This window comes from Lissotriton helveticus, chromosome 6 (genome assembly GCF_964261635.1).
Source record: "Lissotriton helveticus chromosome 6, aLisHel1.1, whole genome shotgun sequence".
Classification (NCBI taxonomy): Eukaryota; Metazoa; Chordata; class Amphibia; order Caudata; family Salamandridae; genus Lissotriton; species Lissotriton helveticus.
This window is the reverse complement of record NC_136067.1, coordinates 698,322,163-698,336,166: the sequence shown is the minus strand read 5'-3', so window position 1 is coordinate 698,336,166 and position 14,004 is coordinate 698,322,163. Positions and strand designations below refer to the sequence as shown.

At 43.4% G+C, this 14,004-nt stretch overlaps 1 protein-coding gene across 1 annotated transcript in view; it reads right to left on the bottom strand.

Annotated features, from left to right (window-relative positions):
- Positions 1 to 14,004, bottom strand: part of NT5E (5'-nucleotidase ecto) — a 649,764-nt gene that overhangs the window by 203,417 nt on the left and 432,343 nt on the right. The window contains exon 4 of the mRNA XM_078648160.1: positions 7,145 to 7,342. Coding sequence (XP_078504286.1) covers positions 7,145 to 7,342 — 198 coding nt within the window. The remainder of the gene's footprint in view (positions 1 to 7,144; positions 7,343 to 14,004) is intronic.

Below are 14,004 nucleotides of genomic sequence, written 5' to 3'. Positions count from 1 at the left end.
CTCTGGCTACAATTTGCTTTATCTCTCTCCCTGCCACTGGAGTTGACCGATCTCCAGCCTTCTAGCCATTTCTACGCCTCTGCGGTATTCCAAGGTGCCTGGGGGCTCATTTATGAGCCCTTGCGTCACTTTTACGCCGCTGGTGCGTCACTTTTAGTGACGCACCAGTGGAGTAAAAAATGTGCCTTGTTGCACCACATTTACAAAGTGTCTAGGTAGATGCGTCACTTTGTAAACCCCTGCGCCACATTATACCTGCGCCAGGTATAATGTATGCAAGGGGGGCGTTTTGTCGCAAGAAAGAGTTATAGAAGTGACGCAATGAAATCTATAAGATTTCACTGCGCCATTTCTTGGACGCTATTGCGTCAAAATCTAACCGTAAGACTGACGCAGGCCCTTTCACATGGGGCTTACCCCATGTGAAAGTACACATTGCTGGATTTGCGTCACTTTTGAGACAAACTCCAGCAATGCGTCACTTTTGTGCCTACAGATACGTCAGAAATACTGACGTATCTGTAACTCCTTGCGACATGATGCGTCATACTGTAAATATGACGCATCATTAGTGTCGCAGGGAGAGCGCAGTGAAAAGTGACGCATCGCTGTTTTCACGCAGCGATGCGTCACTTTTCATAAATGAGGCCCCAGGTCTTTCCCACCACTATGACTTAGAGCTTGGCAGGAAGTAGCATCATGCATTTAAATTCTTTCACTCTCAGTTCCTTTTTCACCCCATAAAAGCTTCTTAGTTGTTGCTGTACTTTGTATGTGGAATCTTGGAAGAGGAGAATGGTTGAGTTTTCATAATATACAATTGCCTGTTGCTGGACTGCTTGCAGGATTGCATCCCGATCCTGGTGGTTGAATATGTCATCCCCCAGCTTGGCTGCCATGGTTGCTTCCCCATAAAAGGTGATTCGATTGGTCTCGTAGGGTCTCTGTCTTTCTTTGTAGTGCATGCATAGTGGTTTCGGTTTCTGTCACTTTCTCATTCAGTTTCCTTACAATAGCCCTTAAGAGTGTCCCTTCCATTGTAACTGAGTCGATTTTAGGCGCTACTGTGCCTTCTATGTCTCTGATTGCAGTGATTCTGTCTGTCAGTGTTGGTTCCGGGGCACTCAATACTCCTTTGTGCAGGGCCAGCTCCAGGGCGATGTGATCGGTGCCACCGCACCGGGTGCTGACTTGGGGTGGGGGCGTTATTTTCGCAAAAATATTATCATTTTAAAAGCACCTGCTGCCGTGTTCCTGGCCTCCAGCAATTTTCAGGCATCAATTAAAATGCCAAGATAACTCCGATGATTAATCTTCTTCCTGGAAAGACACCAGAGGTTTGTCTAGTGGAAATTTTGAATAATCCTAAAATAGCGCAGAGGGTTTAAATGACTGCTGCTAAGAACGTGTACCATGCAGATAACAATGTGCATATAATGTAAATAGGTCAGTGGGGTCCTGCTCCTATAAGAGGAACTGGACACGTTACAACGGACACGTTACAATGCATGTCATTACAACAAATTTTTCACAACGATAAATCCATTACAACGTATTTCGTACTACGCATAATCCATTACAACACAATTACTATTATAACTCTGCTGGGGAAATACTTTGGGGAATGAGTTGTAATGGATTATGCGATGTAATGACATGCGTTGTAATGGATTTTGCATTGTAAGAAAATTGTTGTAATGACACGCATTGTAACACGTGCGTTGTAAACGATGTTTCCCTTATAACAGAGCTCCTTTTGTTACTTTTCGTTTATAAGTCAAAATTCTAATATAGAACACTGAGCCATTAACTGTCATTAAAGAGCTGCATGCAAACTGCAAGGTATATGTTAGAGCTATATGTTTTTTTGCCCAGTCTTTCATTATCCTAACCTTGCCAAAAAGGTTCATTTGGGTAGAAAACATTTCCTATTATTAAAGAGAACCCCTAAGAATGATGTTATGTTTTACATTTTTAATTTGTGCTGTTCCAGAATAAGGACTCAAACTATATGGCCTACCAGTATCTGACATGTCACTCCTACACTACACCTTGGTGCTAGTGAGGGAATCTGTGGCAGAGGTGGTCATTGGGGGCGCCAGTAAACATTGTTGCACAGGAGTCACCAGTGTTAAATGCGGCCCTGCCTTTGTGCGTCTGCGGAGTTCCCCAATGGGGCTGGGTGCTCCATATCCATCGCTTGTATGTTGTGCTTGTCCTCCATGTTAAGCCTACACAGTGCAACCTGTCTCTACTGTTCTCAAGTACCAGTTTGAACTACAGAGATTTGGGTTTCTAGCGGGTTGGACCCTTTGCCTTTCCCTGTGCATGCTGCAATTGTAAATGAAAGAAGAATTGAGACTTGCGTAGCTCGTATTCCTCCACTAGGTATTTAAATGGGACCATTTGGTTTCGAACCTATTCGTTACAAAGTTTTGACTTTCCAATGTAATCCATGTTGTGGCAAGCCTGCAGTAGAGCCGTTTCTATCAATCAAGTGCTTGCCCATATTGTGGTCCCCCTAGTTAGGACTTTGTTCCAGCCTACCCATGTTAGTGCCCCCCACCAGCTTTCAATTGCTATTGAAGTAAACTTTGTATTTGTATCGGGGGGTTTTGAGCTATAAAGCCATGACCACTGGGCAGAGATCCCCATTTAGTCACAAGTTAACCAGGAGCATTTGGGATGCCCAGTAATTAATTTTCATATCCACTATTCCAATCCCTTCGACATAGAGGCCTTGAATACATTTTCATGCTTCAACGCCTATGAGCCCCCACCTTAAACATAGCTGTTGATAGTGGGCTGGAGAGTAGAAATCTAACCACTGGGGACCTTGTATGGGTAATTTTGAAGGAATTAACACACCTGCAGAAGGGCCACCATTTTGAATAGAGCAATGCACCCTAACATATTAATTGGTAATGTACTCCAATGTGTCTTAAGTCTCTGGAGTTTTTGTAGCATGAGCCTCACCCAACAAATGTCTCATTTCATAGAAATTTCAATTCCTAAATAACCAAAAGGTCCAGTCTCTATCCTAATGGGGGGAAATGTTTGGCGTGGCATAAGTGGCACTCCACAGAGGAATAATAGCTGTCTTACTCCAATTCGCCCTAAGCTCCAAATCCTCCGTAAAGATGTCAAGAATTTTATTCAACCTCTGTACAGATTGCTTGGGATAGGTCAATAGACCAAGGTATCATTGGCATATAGTGATATATGGTCCTCAGTGTCGTCTTCACACCTGAGTCCCCTAAACTGAGTGTCCCTCGGGACCAATTCTGAAGGCGGTTTAATTGTGAGCAAAAAAAGAGGGGGATGAGGTGATAACACAGGGGGTGGGTTCCTCTACAAACGTCCTCAAAAGCGCCCATTCACTCTAACTCTGGCTCATGGGGATGGTAAAGGAGTTTTTACACTTCCAAAATGAGTGACCAATATTCATTCTTTCTAGAGTTCTGAGGATAATGGGCCACTCCTCTGAATCAAAGGCCTTTTCAAAGTCCATTTGGACCAGAACTGCGGGATCATATCTCTCGTCCATATGTGCCAGGGCTAAGCCTACAAATGCAGTGTCTGATTCCTCTAGCCGGCATAAAGCTGTTTTGATCGGTGTGGACCAACAATCTCATCAGCTTCCCTAGCCAATTGGCGAGAGCTTTCACCACTATTTTAACTTATGTGTTAATTAAGGAGACACAGTGATATGAGGAGCACTTGGTTGGATTCTTAACAGGCTTGGGAATCACTACCACCGTTGCACCCCTAAGTTCCATAGAAATCTCTTCCTTTTCTAGGAAGTCTTCAACCATACCCAACGAAAGGGTTATCATAATTGAAGCAAGCCTCTTGCAAAATTCTGTGGGAAAAGCTTTGGGCCACATGGCCTTCTCTGAAGACATGCCTTGCAGGTCCGACTACTGCTCTCACTCCAAGAGTGGAGCATCTAGCTCATCTTAACCTATTGTTGAAAGCCTAACCAGCACCAGGTCTTCCACTACTAGATTCTGCCTTTCTGCACATCCAGGAGGGCTAACTTGATATAATGTGCTGTAACAATAGGCACCCAACTATGAAATCCCATCCACCAAATTGTTGTCTTCACCAGCACCACTTATCAGATTAGGGGATTCCAGAGTCTTACTTGCTAACTTGCTAACCAGAATATTAATTTACCCATCTTGTTCCTGTATTGGTAGACTTTATATTGGAATGTTGAGAGAGCTGCTTGGGCGTTATTAAAGAACATCTGTTTGAGCCTATTTCTGGTGGCTTCAAGCTGACACCAAACTGTCTTGTCTCTGGCAAGGCTTTGTTGTTTTTCAAGGGACAATATCTCCCAAAGCCTATCATTCTTCCTCCCCGAACAATAATTGCCAATCTTGCATCCGTTCTTCTTGCACGTATATACACATCATCAAAAGCATTCTGGTAGCATTGCAAACTGCCATAAGTTGTTAATGTTGTAAATGTGTGCACGTTTTTTATACTGGATTAACAGTAAAGCAATTTAAATGTATAGGTCACTCTGCTTTCTTCAAGCGCCTGTCCTAACAAACAGTAAAGGCTTTGTATTATTGAATCATACAGTTTGAACATCTTATACATATGAATGCATAGCCTACCTTACCAAAGACAAGACCTCTTGCCCAGAACACTTTGGCAATATAAACTGGCAGTCTAAAAGTTTGCACCAGCAGAGGATTGCAACTATTTGTCCAGTGGACAAAATGTACTTCTATCCCCAAACAATATGTCAAAGGTGTCTGGCAACAAGAACTCCACCCCACTGCAGAGTGGCTTCACAGATGGGAAGTTTATTTCTTCCACGATAATTATAAGCTCCGAACGCCCTAAGACTTGCCTTTGACACTTCCATTGGAAAATCAAATCAAACCATAAGGCTTTCTATGGGACATTCTGAATCTCTAGAAAGGCAACGAACAGGGGCACAGAGAGGGGATAGTGGGCCAGATTAGCTTTGCAGGCAATCCACAATCTGTAGGTAAAGCTTTTAGAGGTAACATTCTCTTCGCCATGTAGTGTGTTGGAGGGCCCCATTAACATATTCTGATGAAAGTGGGGCTGAGGAAAGGCCTAGATGGGTGAGAAAAGTAATTTAACAACTGAAATAGATGCAAGCAGATCAAGGCAATGGGCAGCATGCTTTGTTACGACTAAGATGTGTAGGGATGGAAAGAGGGCCAGATCTAGAGGGTGAATAGACAATATACTCACTGTTGCTAATATTCCGTGGCTAGGATTTTGGGCAAAAAGAGAAAGATGTTTAACTTTCGTCACTTTGGTTTATACAGTGATACTGCAACTAGCCAATATATTATGAGATCAGTTATTCACACATTGTTAACAGCACCTAAGGACAAGAGATCCAAAGCACAGAAACGCTCCATATTTTGAAGGACAGTTAAACCTGTTGGGGTGCCGCTTATGCTTCACAAACTAATAGATATAGGGAAAGCATATAAATTAATTTCAAAGATATGTCAAATTAATTTATTTGCCTAGTTCAGGCTCTGGTGTTCTAACCAAGGTGATCGGTAGCATGCTGAACACCTGTGATTGGCAGATCTTTACAGAAGGCATTTGACAAACACACTTAGAATGGGAGCAAGCACAGTGATAGGCTGGTGGGTCTCATAATAGCAAGAGAAAACTGTAGAGTAGGTACAACTGATCCTGACAATTTAAGACTTTATACTAAGCCAGAGAACAACAGAATTTGGCAAATGTGTTAGATGCCTGCTGAAAAGAAGAACGATGCCTGCACAAGCCTGGACAGGCAGCTATCAAGCGTTTTGCAAGGTCAAAAGGGAGTGCAAAGTTTAGACTTCACACATAGAGTTGCAAACTTAACACTTTGTGAACTCTGACACGTTTCCCAACTGAGCAAAGGTTTGTTTTGTTAGAAAATACTAGTACATAAATACCTAACCTAAATTAGATGAAGATAGGAGTGCATTTCTATTTGTGGCACGACAATGGCTGGCAGCTCAGATTGTTCAGGTTTAATGGAAATGTTTTTGAATGGAGCAATTCAAATGCTGGCAAACCATCATACAGAAATTTGTCAAACTCAGTTTGTCAATGAGATGACTAGATCTACATTTGATTTCCTTGATGTATTCCTTTCAGAGGAGTGGAATGAATGAAAACCAACTGCTTGAAACTCAACTCGGACAAGACGGAAGTGTTGATCTTTGGAAACAAGAACTCCTCCTGGGACCCCATCCGGTGGCTGTCGTAGCTCGCCCCAACACATATACCCTTCAACCATCCAGTAACCTGGGAATTATCTTAGACGACAAACTCAACATGGCCTGATGGGTGAACCGTGTCAGCTCCTCCTGCTTCTACGTACTACGCATTCTCAAAAAAATCTTCACATGGATCCCTAAGATTACCAAGTTTACCTTCACTCAAGCCCTAGTTACCCCCAGACTAGACCACGGCAATGCACTCTAAGCTAGAATCTCCAACCAACTACACCACTTCAGACCACCCCAGACGCCGCAGCTAGACTCATCCTGGACCTCCTACGGAGCACACACAGTAAGCTATATCTCAAGGAACTCCACTGGTTACACATTCATAAATGCTGCCGATTTAAACTCCTCCCATTTGCATACAAGGCACTACACAACACTGGAGCAGCATACCTGAATTGCTGCCTTCACTTCCATCAACCCACCAGACACCTATGCTATGCCTGACTTTACCTTGCACACACTCTGCAAAAGTAGAAAGGGTGGCCTAGCCTTCTCCTACACCACACCCAAAATATGGACCAGCCTCCCTCAACACATTAGGGCCACCTCCACACTTCTTGAATTCCACAAGAGGCTAAAGACCAGGCTCTTCAACTAGCCCCCAACAGATGACCTACACACCTGCTTCAGGCTTAGGTGATAAGTCCTGTTCTACAAATCCATATATCATAATATAACAAAAGATAAGAAATGGGTCTACCTACCTGTCAAAACAGTCATTGCTCTATTAACATCAACTGAAGAGGAGACAATTTTTCAGTGTGTTTTTTTGCGCTGGAATAACTTTGACTGATTAACAAGTGTAAAAATATGGGCAGTGACCAACAGAGGCAAGGGGTTGTTGTTTAACTTACCTTCAGGAATACTGCTGTCCAGTAGAATAGGATTGCCGGATGATTGCACCACATTTCCTTTATCGTCAAAGTCAACTTTTAAAAATCCAAGGTACTTTCCAAAAGCGTAAGCCTGCACAACAGGCACAACACGGCCATCATCTGATGTTACCATGAACGGATAGGGCCCCGCCGGTACTTCACTGGAAGGTGGGGAGCCTAAAAAACATGAGAATACAGTTAAAGTCGAATATCCCAAATGTAGTTGACAGCTTACAACATACCTCCTAAACCATGGAAAACATCACGACTGTGTGGCAATTTCAGTTTAATGACACACATTACTGACATACTGTCTGACATGCTTTAGCAACAAGATAGGGAACCTTCGAGTGAACACAATCCAGTTAATAGGACGCTGATGCTTTCACCCATCCGAGCTTACAGAAAGCATTCAACAAAACAAGCATTTGCAATGCAATCAGTCTTGACTTTGGGACCATATATGTATTTAGCTATGCAGCACATTAGCCTGTGTGCTGAAACATCTACTGTTCTTTAACATGGTGGAAAGTAAGCACCAAACTGCGTGACACGCCAGGTATGGGCACATATGGAGAGAAATATTGCCTTTCAGTGGGAAATAGTATAGTCCAAAGCTCTGTTTTTAATATATAATCAGGGCCTTTGGTGGTCATATCACTGAAAAAACAAGATTAAAAAAAAATATTATTGTCTACGGGTGCTCGTGGAAGACAATTTCTATGGACTGGAATCTAGGGAATGCTAAAGTGATTCTGGTATTTTACTGACCTCTGTTGGTCGTTTTCTATCAAGAAAGTTATATAGAGGCAGTTGCCAGAAAATTTGTAAAAAAAGAAAGTCCCTCAGCAGAAAGCAATTCTGGTATTTTACAGACCTCTACTGGACCTTTTTTTATTAAGACACTTAAATAGAGGCAGTTGAACAGAAAAAAAGGCCCTAAGCGGAAGCAGATAAGTCCTAGGGGTGATCTCCAGAGCCCACAAACTACATATACATATAAGTATATACTAATATATAAGTACAAACTAAAGTATATACAATAGGCCTCGAATGCTTGACCTAAAAATAAAAAGGTTTTATGGCAAAATTCTACTGTCAAGTCTTTTTTTGGCATATATTTTCTTCCACAGGTGTGCTTTTAGCAAACGATTTCTCATGCTACTTGGGTGTGTACAACGAGGGAAGAGCCTACCGGCTGCTTCTCTCACTTCTAGGCAAGGGATCAGATAAGCACTCCTTCCTTTAATTTCCACATTCACTTAAAAGTGGGACTCTGCACCACTAAAGAGATTAACAAGCATTTTCAATGCAATAGGTCTCGCAGTTGTGAGAGTTTGAGCTATTGGCACTGTAAATGGCAATGCCTTTTATTTACGTGTTGGTTTTTAAAACATAAATAAAAGGCATTGTCATTTACAATGCCAATAGCTTAAACTCTTGCGAGACCTATTGGCAACGCCAGTGCTTGTTTTTTTATCCCACAAACATTTCTAAATCTGTGCACATGTTACTGTTGCATTGTCGTCCTGTGATGACTGTTGACGCCCCTGCGCTGGCACTACATTTGAAGTTGTACATTCTTGTCGAGAATAAGCCTTAATGGCAAAACATAAATTGGACCTGGGTGATTACGTCATCTGAGTTTTGGTAAATATAATTTTTTTTTTTTTAAATCGCCAAATCAATGAGTGTCTTTTTAGGAACGTAAAATTTAGTTTTCGCTGTATTTTCCTGCTTTGCCCCCTCTGTAAGGTCCATTTTGTCTTCTGTATTTTAAAACATTAATTATTTTATATATTTACAGTAGTGTAAGCTCTCAGCATGCACTACTACTGTAGTGGAAGGGTAACAATTCTTGGTGGAAGATTGTGATCGTCGTGTTTATCTCTGGGTGTACATTTGACATCAGGTGCTTAATTGGTGTGTGTGACGGAGGCATCAGTGCTCTTATGGGGGACCCTTATTCTTTTATCATCCGTCGTTGACGTAGAGAGCGCGAGACAAAAATGCATTGTAGGGAAAGACGGGCAAATAGTGACAAAGGGAGGAAGTAGTGATACAAAGGAAATTGCAAGAAAAATATAAGGAGACAGGAAGTGTGCGGTGGGGGGAAACACGGGCATGGTATGGAATTAAGGCGAGGAAGCCTCGGCAGCCCCAGTCTCTTCAGAAAATCTTTGCCCCTGCATTCCATCTTTAAGTGTTTAATGTTTTTAATTAGGCACCGTAGAAATATGTGTCCTGCACATGCACTTCGATCGTGGCGCTAAATACACGAACATTAATATAGGAGTTTTCCAGTGTTGGCCATTGAACCTCATTTCAGTTTTCTTCATGAGAACATCTTCGATCCCTGTCACTAACGCGGTAAAGTTCGTCTCCGCCTCGGTTCCGTGGAGAGGCCGCCGCGCATGCGTGCAGTGAATGCCGGGCTGGACACTCGTTGAATTTCTCACATTCAGCTCAGATGCTTTCCCTCGGCTCCCCTCCCCCGTGCACCGCGGCATCCCCGCGCCTCTCCGGCTGGACTCTGCTGCCCACTTGATGAAATTAAGTCAAAGCCTCCCGAAGCATTGCAACAAATCGTCAGTAAAATGCACTTTTGGCGCAAATTTCACCAGAAGAAAGGAAAAAGAAAAAAAACATGCGAGGGTGGTGAGTGTTTCTGGAGGAAAGGGGGCACCCCGCATGGGGTTCTGAGCAACAAGGAGCAGAATGTAATACATCCGGGTACCGAAGGCGGGGAGGCGGCTGGAGCGTTTCCGGGTCAGCAGAGGCGGCTGCTACAGGCAAGGGGTGCGCTGGGGACGCGGCGTCCGCTTCCACTCGGTTTCGGCGCATGGCTGTTGGGTGCCGTTTCAATTATGCTGGCCAGGCGATGCGGCGGAGATACGGGGAGTCACGACAAAAGAGCCAGGTGAGTGGGGGGTGGATTCGTGCATTTGTGTGTGCGCGCGCGCGCGTGTGTGTGTGTGTGTGTATATATATGCAGTGTGTGTCTGTGTGCGCATGCGTGAGTGAGGCTGTGAATCTGAGGCATGGCATCTGCACGGCGCCGTGCGCGCCCTCGATGGCAAATCGGAGACGCTCGTGCCTGTACGCGGTCTCACATTCCCCCTAACACGCCAACAAAAGGTCCATCGCTACGCTTCGCTACGCTCGACCTAAAAAGCGGCTTTGCTGCCATAACAAACGACCAGGGGCAGGGAACCTCCCTGACATTCTGTAGCGCTCAGGATGTGGAATGCGGCAAGAGTCTGAAGCGATCCCTCAAGATAAGTAAAACCAGCTTTATTTAATGAAGTAACAGAGGCGAGCAGCCCAGCATTTTCAAACCGAAAACATTCTGTAACCCTAGGGTGACCAACTTGCATAGTTGCAAATTCAGGACAGTGAGTGTAAAAATTCAGAACAATGGGTCCAAATTTAGGACAAAAATTAAGGACAGAAAGTCAAAATTCAGGACAAAACTTTGGGACAAAAGGTACATTTTCCAGACACATCAGAGGAGATTGCGCAATAATATATAAGTAAATAGACAACCAACATAAGTACAAGTCAAAATAAATTTATATTACGTTGAGACAATTGTAAACTTCACACTGGTACCTAATACTAGACACTACTAGCTGCAAAACACAAGTTATTGATACTGGGTGCTGTTACGCCAGGTGCAGTTCCCATTCTGCTCCCTCAATTGTGTAGAAATATGTTCAGTGAAAATATTTGGATATTATAAAGGACCCTAGCGATACATGAAGAAAATAGTCAATCTGGCAGGGTACCCATGAGCTGTGTGAAATAACCTGTCCACACGTTGCCCTAAAGTTGGATAAATAAATTACTTTATATTTTCTGGTGAATAAAAACAGTATGTACTCTGGAAAATCACTTCCAAATTAGACCACACATGGAGTTCAGACTTATTATTTCTTACATAAACTGCACATGGGTGCCAGGCTTACCCTTGCGCATACATCCTACATGTAGTCACCTACTTGACACGAGTTTACAGAGATCATGCATGGAAACCCCACCTTTGCCGCCTCCTACACCCAGTCTTCAGCCAGCATGTACACAGCCAGTGAAACTGTCCACAGAAGAGGTGGGAGCAGATCTTAACTCCAGTCCCTATCACATGCAAGTGGTCTACAGGCGTTAAACGCTCGGGGGCAGATTTATGATAACTGGCGCATCCCCAGGGATGCGCCAGTTATTTTGCGCCGCTGCTCCGCCACCCATGGTGCGCCGCATTTACAATGTGGCGCACCATGGGGCAAAAACGGCACAGATGCGTGACGTATCTGTGCCGTAAAGGTGGCGCATTGCTGGAGTTGCGTCGCAAGCTCGACGCAGCTCCAGCAAGGCTCGGGGGTGCCCTATCTGACCAATGCTGCGTCAAGACCTACGCCTGCTTCAAGCAGGCGCAGGGTTTTGACGCAGCATTGGCCTGAAAGTGACTGAGTGAAATCTTATAGATTTCACTCAGCCACTTTTGCGAGGCGCACCTGCCCCGGAACGCCCACCCTGCGCCGTAACGCCCACAAGTGGCGCAGGGCTTTACAACGTGACGCATTTGCCTAGATGCGTCACGTTGTAAATGGGTCGTAGGGATGCGCCACGTTTACGCCGCAGTTGCGTGACGCAAACGTGGCGCATTACCAACATAAATCTGCCCCTCAGTGCTCACAACTGCCATGATCTGCAGGTCACAATTAAGGCCAACTCGCGTTTTCATCCTTTTGAGGGCAGCAAACTGAGTGCCATTAATTTAAGTTTTAGAAACACACCTTTTTTTAACAGGTGAGCCTTTTTTTGAAGTACAGAGCCGACATTGAGATAAAAGGTCAGGAATCACACTTGTGGTATGGCAAGAATTGATGCCTCGCTTGTCTACTCTGTTTGTGTCATTTAAAGTTTCAAAGTAAAGTATCCTAGCCAGAGGTTTTCTCCTGATGTGAATGTATATTTACAGCGACATATGGCGCAAGACCACTTGCTCTGCTGCAAAAGTCTTAAGCTTGTATAATGCATCCGCATGTTTCATCTCACTTGTTCTTTTCACACTCACTTCTCATAATTGGCATGATTAGCTTTTGTTGGCTTTTAGCAGTACATGCTGGTCCCTGTAATCAGTTCCCAAGCCCTGTAGTCATGTCCTTAACTTTTTAGGAAAACCCCTTCATGCAATTCTAAATAATATGTTTAAATGTGTTCAGGTAACTATATTTCTCTGCTTACATTTCACATTCACATTCCCTATAAGTGTTTGCTTCTCCCAGGATGTTGTTACTTTTATTTTCTTCAGTCAGCATATTACTCTTGTCTCCCCCTCCCTCATAACCTATTTCCCATTTTCTGGTTCTCCAGCGCTGTGAGGTCATATAAATGATGCGGGTACATCCCAGGGAGGCACACCTGGATGGCTCAAAAAACAATGATTCCACTGTGCTTTGGAAATGTTTATTTGTTCAAATTATTCATTTTTGGTAGATGATATTAATGTTCATATCAATAACCTTGAATATTTGGTCAACATATAGTTTCAAGCATGTAGCTCCGATGCATTTCGGGCTAAAAACGCCCTTTTTCAAGGAGCGCTGAAAGAAGAAGAAATTAACGAAGGTTAGGATCGTGAAAGCGGGTCACATGGTGAGAAACAGTGGAAAAAATTATCGGTGGGTGGGTATATGGAGTTTAAGTGACTAGGAAGTGAAATGCGGTAAAAATGAAGACTCACATATCGCGATGATGGAGTGAACGTGAAGGGTGAAGGTTTCATGCGCTACATATCTCAATGATAAAGTGAACGTGAAAGGTAAAGGTATCATGCACGTTGTGTCAAATAGTTAAAAACTGGATGTAAAATAAAATCGGGGAACAAATCAACTCATGCTGCCAAGGTGGCGTGCTCCGGTGATTGGAGTGTCAGCAGTTAGTTCGGGGGTTTAAACAAACGGGTTAAACACTTACTTCATGCGGGAAAAAGCGTGCGTCTCGCTGTCAGCGTGCTCGGTGTGATTGCACTAACGGAAGGTGGAGAATAAGAGGGTGGGGAGTTTGGTCGACATAGACAAGGGGTTAGGACACGAGTGGTGGTGGCCATCTTGGAACGGGAAACATAGAATTGTGGTGATTAATAAAGAATAAGTGCAAACGAACAATGCGTCAGATAACAACCTTATATTACAAATAGATTACAAAAAGCAACTATATTCTGCCCGATCATTGAGTCCATTAGGTTTAAGGGTCTGTAGTCTGTAAATCCATTCTAGTTCTCTTTGTAGGAGGAATTTGCGAATGTCAATGCCCTCTTTTTTGGAAGCTGTCTCTAACACAATAAACTGCAGTTGAGCGATGGTATGGCGAAATTCATTGAAATGTACAGCTAGATTCGACCTTTCATTTTTAGTGCGAATATTCGACTTATGTTCATTCATGCGTGTTTTCACTTTTCTTTCAGTTTTGCCAACATATAGTTGTCCACATGGGCATTTTATCGCATAAATCAGGTTCATTGAATCGCAAGTTGCGTTGACATGTAGTTTGATGGGGTTACCTTTCATCGGATGTGGTATGATGTTGCCTTTAATGATACAGTTACAATTGTTGCAATTTTTGCATGGTATGGTTCCTTTGTATTCAACGTGGCTTTCGGATGCATTTGAAATAATTTCTTTTAAGTTCTTACTGCGGGAGTATGCGAATAGAGGTAAATCTTGAAAACATTCCCTGAAATCAGGTTCCATTTGGAGAATAGGCCAAAATTTGAGGATGATTTTTGACAAAATCAAAATGTACGTCAGGTACATCGATGACCTGTTTTTCTTATGGAC